Raw genomic sequence first — 8426 nt, 5'->3', positions numbered from 1 at the left:
GCAGAGACTAGCCAGCAGGATTCCCTGTCACACTGGACAAATCACCGTGAATACAGTGCTTAGGGGGTCATTCCCGAGTAGCTGTTTTTAGCAGCCGTGCAAACGATAAGCCGCCGCCCTCTGGGAGTGTATGTTAGCTTAGCAGAAGTGCGACCGAAAAGGATCGCAGAGCGACTACAAAAAATAATTGTGCAGTTTCAGAGTAGCTCCAAACCTACTCCTAGCTTGCGATCACTTCAGACTGTTCAGTTCCTGTTTTGACGTCACAAACACGCCCTGCGTTCGGCCAGCCACACCTGCGTTCTCCCAGACACGCCTGTGTTTTTCCTGGAACACTTGCGTTTCTCCTGGTATGCCTGCGTTTTTTCGAACACTCCCTGAAAACGGTCAGTTGACACCCAGAAACGCCCCTTTCCTGTCAATCATTCTGTGGCTGCCATTGCGACTGAAAAGCGTCGCTAGACCTTGTGTAAAATTACTTAGCCCATTGTGAAAGTACGTGGCGCGTGCGCATTGCGCCCCATACGCATGTGCAGAAGTGACACTTTTACATTTAATCGCTGCGCAGCGAACATTTTTAGCTAGCGATCAACTCGGAATGACCCCCTTAGTCCATAGCCTGGGAGGATCAATTAAAGGGAACAGCGCCACCGTATGTCAAAGAGTAACATTGCAGGCTTGACTGTTACCTATTATCTCTATTCCTTGAAATAGTTATAACACCTGTGTTGCTACTATATGTTCACATTAGACCAAAGGAGACTATTTGTCAACTGATATTTATTGACCTGCCACTTATTGTCCGGGTGGGATGTAAGCAGGGCGGATCACCACAAAGCTCAGGAATTCCTTGGTAAGCCACAAAGTCGCACACTTTTGGGACCACACTCCCCTATTCAATCCTACTGCCATTTAGGGAAACTAGTGGCAACCGCAGCAACAAGCGCAGGACTTAGTCACCTATATATATATATATATATATATGCTTTTATATATATATATATATATATATATATATATATACAGTATATACGTCTCACCGTTCCAATTGGTCGGTGGTTTAACGTATTGTGTATTGAATGTTTTACTGCATTTATTGGTGTATTATAATAGTTAAGAGTCCTAGAGTCAGGATTGTGTAGTGTGTGTTCATTCCCTCTCATTGTGTATTTGATGATTACACTACGTCAGGTGTACCAAGTGGATACTACTGTCACAGTGTATCTGAAATGCAGAACTACAGTTTACGTAGTGGTCCGTTGCCTTAGTCCTTGAAGCTGCTAGTTATTTAAATGAATTGTGGGGAACTGACATACCTCCGAGTTTCTCAGTAATCCTTGGGTTCCCCTAGACCTGGAGAGTGTTCATCATCAGAGGTTCCGAAACGGGACACTTCTGTCTCTCTAAGAACTCGACGAGAACTGTCCATTCACACGTGATTCCTGGTTAGTACCAACCTCCATTACTACCTTACCCGGGGAGGCACACTTTGACCAAAAATAATTTGATTTGGTCCTGGACCACTAACCCCAGGCACACCTGCAAGAGCCTGGCAGCACCCCAGGGTGCCTAGACACACAGTTTGGGAACCACTGCCTTAACGGGATGCGGTCAGGATGTCTGACAGTGGTCGGAATGCCGGCGCCAAGAACCTAACATGGATCGACATACCAGCTCTGGAATACTGATTGTCGGCATCCCGAACGTAAGTATGTCAGGGCTCCTTCTTAGGGTCAGGCCGTGTGTCTTTGGTGGGGTGTTAGGTTTAGGCTGCAGGTGAGCGGTTAGGGTTAGGCTATAGGGGGGAGATTAGGTTTAGGCTGTAGTGAAGGAGGGTTAAGGTAAGGCATCAATGGGGAAGGTTAACCTACTTACATCCAGGTGACGGGATTCTGTGCGTCGGGATGTCGCTGCCGATATTCTGACCGCGGAATACCGATTCCATCCTGCCTTAACCCCTTATGCTCGTTTATAAGACCACAGCCGGCAATTTCCTGTGATTCCTAAACCCACATACAGTATCACTGCAGGGACTACTGCTATGAGCAATTTTCTAAAAAGGAACGGTTATTTGGAGACATAAGATGACCACACAAGGCACTGACCGGACCCCAAGCAACAGGAACATGAAATCAGACCATTTTATTTCAGGTTACTTTAGACAATATCCAATGCTATGCTTAATGTTACAATAAATTAATTAATACAGTCATTGTTATCGGTCTAATGTTAGGAATAAACTCATGTCAAGCTGGATAGTGGTGGATTGCTGGTGACAAGGGATGGACTGGAGACTGCTGCTGGTGGCCTCATAGTCAATGTAAGTCAGGCCTACCTTCCTTATATTCTTCTTTACATATAAAATATATTCCGTATTTATGTCCTCACATGAGACAGCTGTAACTTCCATTCTACTTTCTGTTTGAGTGTAATACATGCACTCTATTTAAAAGGCTTTATTATGGTTATATATATATATATATATATATATATATTTATTATATTATTTATATACTGTTTATAGAAGAAATATATTCATATGCTTGTCTTTTAGTGGCAGCGTTAGATGAGCACCACATTTTTTTTTGCTTTTGGGACACCGAAATCCTACAACTTCCCCAGACGAGGTCACGGTGTAGGGTCACCCATCCACAGCAAGTTGGCACAGTCATACTGGAGATACAGGAGCTACATTCACTCTGGGACACATCACAGCCAGCTTCTGCGCCTCAGCGATTAGGTAGAAGTCAGAATGGCGGTAGTCTCGCCGAGGAATTTCTCCCAGGCAGCCTGCACGTATTCAGCAGGGAAGCGTGAGGCCAAGATCTCCTGGATGCAGCCACACAGCAGCTGGGGAGAGGAACAGAGGGAGTACATATCACAACTGACAGCGCTGCATGGAGCTGCAATTACAGCATGATTATATCGGCGGGCACTGATACAGATACCGTATGGTTAAATGAAAAAGTGTGTGTGTGTCTGCCTGTCACTTACTGTACCTGTCATAAAATCCCAGGGTTCTATTTATGAAAACTATGGGGGAGATGTATCAAAGCTTGGAGAATGCTAAAGCATAGAGAGGTAAAGTACCAGTCAATCGGCTCCTGTCATTTTTCAAACACAACCTGTAACATGGCAGTTAGGAGCTGATTTGTTTGTATTTTATCTCTCTCCATCTTATCTACAGTATTACCTTAATTACGGAGTTAAATAATAAGCAGGAGTGTTTCTATTCCTATGTAATACTGGGGAATTTTTATTGTGCCTCTCTGTCCTATAAATATGTCTCAGGGGCATTGCAGTGTGTGGCATAATGTATAACGGGCATTGCGGTGTGGGGCATAATGTATAACGGGCATTGCGGTGTGTGGCATAATGTATAACAGCATTGCGGTGTGGGGCATAATGTATAATGGGCATTGCGATGTGGGGCATAATGTATAATGGGCATTGTGGTGTGTGGCATAATGTATAACGGGCATTGCGATGTGGGGCATAATGTATAATGGGCATTGTGGTGTGTGGCATAATGTATAACGGGTATTGCGGTGTGTGGCATAATGTATAATGAGCATTGTGGTGTGTGGCATAATGTATAACGGGCATTGTGGTGTGTGGCATAATGTATAACGGGCATTGCTGTGTGTCATAATGTGTCACAGGCATTACGGTGTGTGGTATACTGTATCACGGGCATTGTATGTAGTATAATGTCTCAGGGGCATTGCAGTGTGTGGCATAATGTATAACGGGCATTATGGTGTGTGGCATAATGTGTCACAGGCATTATGGTGTGTGGCATAATGTGTTGGGCATTACGGTGTGTGGCATATTGTGTAATGGGCATTACGGTATGTGGCATAATGTCTAAGGGCCACTGCAGTGTGAGGCATAATGTGTAAGGGGTCAAATTACAAATAATGTGAGGAAAAATGACAAATAATGTAAGGGGCATGAATCAGGATTATTTTTTTTCCTGTGTTGACCAATGTCTGGGTGTGCATGTTGCAAAACTGGTGTATATGGTAGTCTTTTCCTGCAATGCCATGCAGTGAAGCCACACCAAGTTTAGCAAGGCCACGCCCTCGCACCCCAATTCTTCACTTTTCTACTGGCAATTGGGGGATGGGGGCCCCAGAGATTTTTTTGGCTTGGGGAAAGAAAAATTTCTAATAACGCCACTGTATGTTACGACACACAGTAGTGCCCCTTATTCACATTACATCACTCAGTAGTGTCCCTTATATACACAATTTTAGTGCGCCTTTCACATAATGCCCACAGTAGTAATGCCCACAGAAGTGTCGCTTATACACATAAAGCCTGCAGTATTGCCTCTTATACACATAATACCCACAGTAGTAGTGCCCCTTATACAAATAATACTTGCAGCAGTATCCCTTATACACTCAGTTCCACCACATTCCCCCTCACTTTAACCCCTGGGTAAAAGTCCTATCTATCAAGCTGGCAGTGTAAACTCCACCATTATCATTAGCATCAAAAATCAAGCTCTGCAGATTCACCAGGACACCAGCTTTTTTCAAGCACTGCGGCTCTGTGAAATTATAAATTGCTGGCTCCAAAACCTGTTTTGCTCTATTTGCAAGTTTTGGCAAGAAGGTTTGCTAATTGACATCTGCTTTGAGCAGATCATTTATAAATAGGCTCCTAAATCTGTCCAGCATGCTTTCTGTTCTACTGTATAACTGAGGTGGACGTAATGAGGGAGGGGCTACTATAACTGAGGAGGGAGGGGCTTCTATAACTGAGGAGGGAGGGGCTTCTATAACTAAGGAAGGAAGGGCTTCTATAACTGAGGAGGGAGGGGCTTCTATAACTGAGGAGGGAGGGGCTTCTATAACTGAGGAGGGAGGGGCTTCTATAACTGAGGAGGGAGGGGCTCCTATAACAGAGCAGGCATAGAGTGACAGACATCTGATAAACTCGCCCTGCGAAAATGCATTAATGGAATGGTCGTTTATGAGAGTCCAAAATCCACAAGAGCAAATTATCCACATGTATCTTGCATGCCTATATTAAACCATTAAACATTAGAGTGAGAGGACCACAGGACTTATTGCATGCATGGGCAATGAGAAGGATGCCTGTCTTGTGCCCAAGACTGTCAGGAAGGCAAAGCCACACACCTGGTGCAAAGTGGCCGTGCAGCATATAAGGAAAGCTGGTGTTCACAATGTGGGGTGACTGAACCCCCTATATTGGCTATGGTCCCCCTCCGCTCGCCTTATTAGGTCTCCTAGAGGCCCTGACCACATTACAGTTTCGCTGCTTGTTAGTGTTTATTTTCATACTTAGAAATGTAATTTCTAAACACAGTGCCCCAAGAAAGACCAAGAGACACTCCATTAAGTACCAGCCAACCCATGGCTTCCAAAAATGTGTAAAAAAAACAACAACAACTATTTGTGGGGAAAAAATGTACTCACTTAACAGAGAACGTGCCAAAATTGTCCATGTCCACCCCTAAAATCTAATTTAAATACTCTCACCTGCCAAAATTAAGTCATGCTTACTTCTACCCCTTCTGTGTCACCCCTGTCTGCCTTTTAGAATGTAAGCTCTCACGAGCAGGGCCCTCTCTCCTCATGTGCTTGTCCTTCTCTTCCTTAAACTATCATCTACTCCATATTCCCTACAACGGTTTCTGCCACCCTGATGCTTATTTCAGTGTTATGACGGCTGATGCAGCTATGTCTATATACCATGTACTTGTCCTACATTGTCTTGTACAGTACGTTGTGTTTTCTTGTTTTGCTAATTTGTTTAAGTACTTTGTTAGGCGCTGCGGAACCCTTGTGGCGCTATATAAATGTTAATAATATCAATGTGTGGGCCCTCAATAGAGCGCAATCATGTGCCTAGCCTAGTACAGAAGACCTGATATGTTCAGCTCTAGCCATCATTAGATGCAAAATGGTATCAATGAGTTATTCGTTAGGAGAAACATCATTGCTCTTCGTTATTGATCTCACATGTGCGCTGAAGAATAGTGCTTGGGAATGTTTGTCCCTCACCTTCATATGGTTAACGTTGACTTTCAGCTTGTTGGTGTGGAGGTCTTGGTACTTGGACAGGTTGTCCAGGTTCTTGGCGGCCTCACCAAGGGCATTGATGATTTTTCCTCCATGAGTCAAGAGGTCCTTAGAGCCCGGAGACAGATCGAAGCGGCCGAAGTAGGACTTTGTCTCAGGATGGTTCTGGAAGAGCCTGGAAATGACACAGAAGGAAGTGGGTCAGTCGTGTCTGGTGGGATATATACTGCTCGGCAAGTCACCGAGACGGAGCATTCCTTACGGGTTCCTGAAATAATTGTTCCTTATCTGGAGACATCTTAATCTAATTAACCATCGGGGCGCATGCACAGTGTGAATTGGATGCAAACACAATGCTTAAAACATCGGGAAACTGCGTACATATCGGATAGCGACCATGTCATAATCACGCCCAACATGCGGTTTAACAAAGAGCTCCAGAGATTACTGTCATCATCATCATCACAATTATTTATTTGCAAGGGGCACCAGTGCCGGACAATTTACATAGTAAGTAACACAACAAAAAAAAAAAAATACACAAAAACAGACGAGTCAGCCAGTCTTTCTTAAAGTGGCAATCATACGGAAAGGCAAAATCAGGCTGCAGAATTTCTAGACTTGGTTTAAGCCGCCGCCTCATTATAACAAAAAAGTAACAAGATTCTTTTTTTGTGTTTCGAATTTACTGAAATAAGAAACGGAAGGTGGGAATACTCAGTAGGGGAAAGATTCAGATAAGCTGAAAAAGAAAAAAAGAACTAGTACGGCTTTTCTTTCAATGTAATTAATATGCGTGTAGTGCACTATATATATATATATATATATATATATATATATATAACTTAATCAATAATGACTTCCTTGTAACAGTTATATGCCACAAAGAAAATATTTTATCATCACATTCCGTTCAATTTAAACGCATAACCTAAGCACCACTTTATTCACCTGTCAATAACGTTAACCCTCCCACCACCACCCCTCCTAGTTTATTTAACTTCACTTTTAGTACCTTGGGATAGATGTATTAAACCTGCCGAGGGCAAGTTGAGATCAATCAGCTTCTAGCTATCATTTATCTAGTACACTCTGATTGGTTGCAACTTTCCACCTATGCTCTTTAACCGGTTTGCTCCCCCATTATCTCCCCATAGTCCAGTAGTCCATTTAGTTCCATCCAATAGCATTATCATTTAGCCTGGTTTATCATCTGCCCATTCCCTCCAGTACTTACCTTTCCATAGCCTCTGCCCCTATATTGTTGGCCTCTGGGGCAATCTTTCCCCACAGGGAAGTGATGGCCGTCTTCTCACTGTCGGAAAGCACCATCTTGTTTTCTGGAAGGGGTGAAGTCTGTGTGCCTTGCAGTAATGTTTAGCCCTCACTGGCAGCCAGGTCCTTTATATATAGCTCAGGCATACTATACATTGTGAGTGACACATGGCCTCATTAAGGGAGATCCTTATAATCTGGTCTGGAGTGCAGCCGCATGCTATTGACTTTGGTTCATTTATCAGCTTGAATACGTGAGTCCATTGTGGGTCTTACTTCCAGCCATAATATTAATTGGTCATGGGGTCTAAGTAGGTGAAATCTGAAACCACCAGTTGACATGGAATGTCAAGCAGTAATGCACATTTCCCATTGTTACTTGTATCACAAATGACTGCTAATCTGTCTTATCATTCAACTGACCCCGGGAAAACAGGAGGAGAACGCTGCTCAGGCCACGTACACCACTCCACAGGATCTTGTATATGGAAAAAGACTGTACCAGGAGGGTGCTTCAAGGGTATATACATTAACACAATGGCTTTAGCTGAGGAAGGGCATAGGGTTTAAGGATATCTGCTCAATAATATACTGTATATGGTGGGATACTGTAGGTCATAATTCAAGAGGGCCTCTAGGAGCATACTCTGCTATGATGCGTAACGTGGATATCAGCTGATTTAATATTTTAATATTATTATTATTATTATTATTATTATCCTTTATTTATATGGCGCCACACGGGTTCCGCAGCGCCCAATTACAGAGTACATGAATAATCAAACAGGAAAACAGCAACTTACAGTTGATGACAGTATAGGACAAGTACAGGGTAAATAAACATAGTTACATCAGCAGATGACACTGGAATAAGTATCAGGTGGCAGAAGACTGCTGGATGTGGTGCAGTTGAAGATTATTAAAGTAAGAAAGGATAAGCACAATATCTGAATCTGTCATATTTAACTGCAATGTGAACAATATGTGTTGGAGTATATACTGTGACTCATAAACGTTCGCTAATGCCGCCGCAGCTGGGAATTTGTATGCAGCCACTGTGCAAAATATGCTAAGTTGCATTGAGAATCCCATCTG

The 8426-nt window shown here is 43.2% G+C and overlaps 1 protein-coding gene across 1 annotated transcript; it reads right to left on the bottom strand.

Moving 5' to 3' along the window:
* Positions 1 to 2548: 2548 nt before the first annotated feature.
* LOC134911874 (hemoglobin heart muscle subunit alpha-type-like) lies at positions 2549 to 7388 on the bottom strand. Its single transcript, XM_063919845.1, has 3 exons — positions 7294 to 7388; positions 6039 to 6231; positions 2549 to 2850 (listed from the first exon to the last, which is right to left on the bottom strand). Exons 1-3 carry the CDS (start codon positions 7386 to 7388, stop codon positions 2737 to 2739), a joined length of 402 nt encoding a protein of 133 aa, XP_063775915.1. The 3' UTR covers positions 2549 to 2736.
* Positions 7389 to 8426: the final 1038 nt, after the last annotated feature.

The sequence above is a fragment of the Pseudophryne corroboree genome, chromosome 4, assembly GCF_028390025.1.
Source record: "Pseudophryne corroboree isolate aPseCor3 chromosome 4, aPseCor3.hap2, whole genome shotgun sequence".
NCBI lineage: Eukaryota > Metazoa > Chordata > Amphibia > Anura > Myobatrachidae > Pseudophryne > Pseudophryne corroboree.
This window is presented reverse-complemented; position numbering and strand designations above follow the sequence as displayed.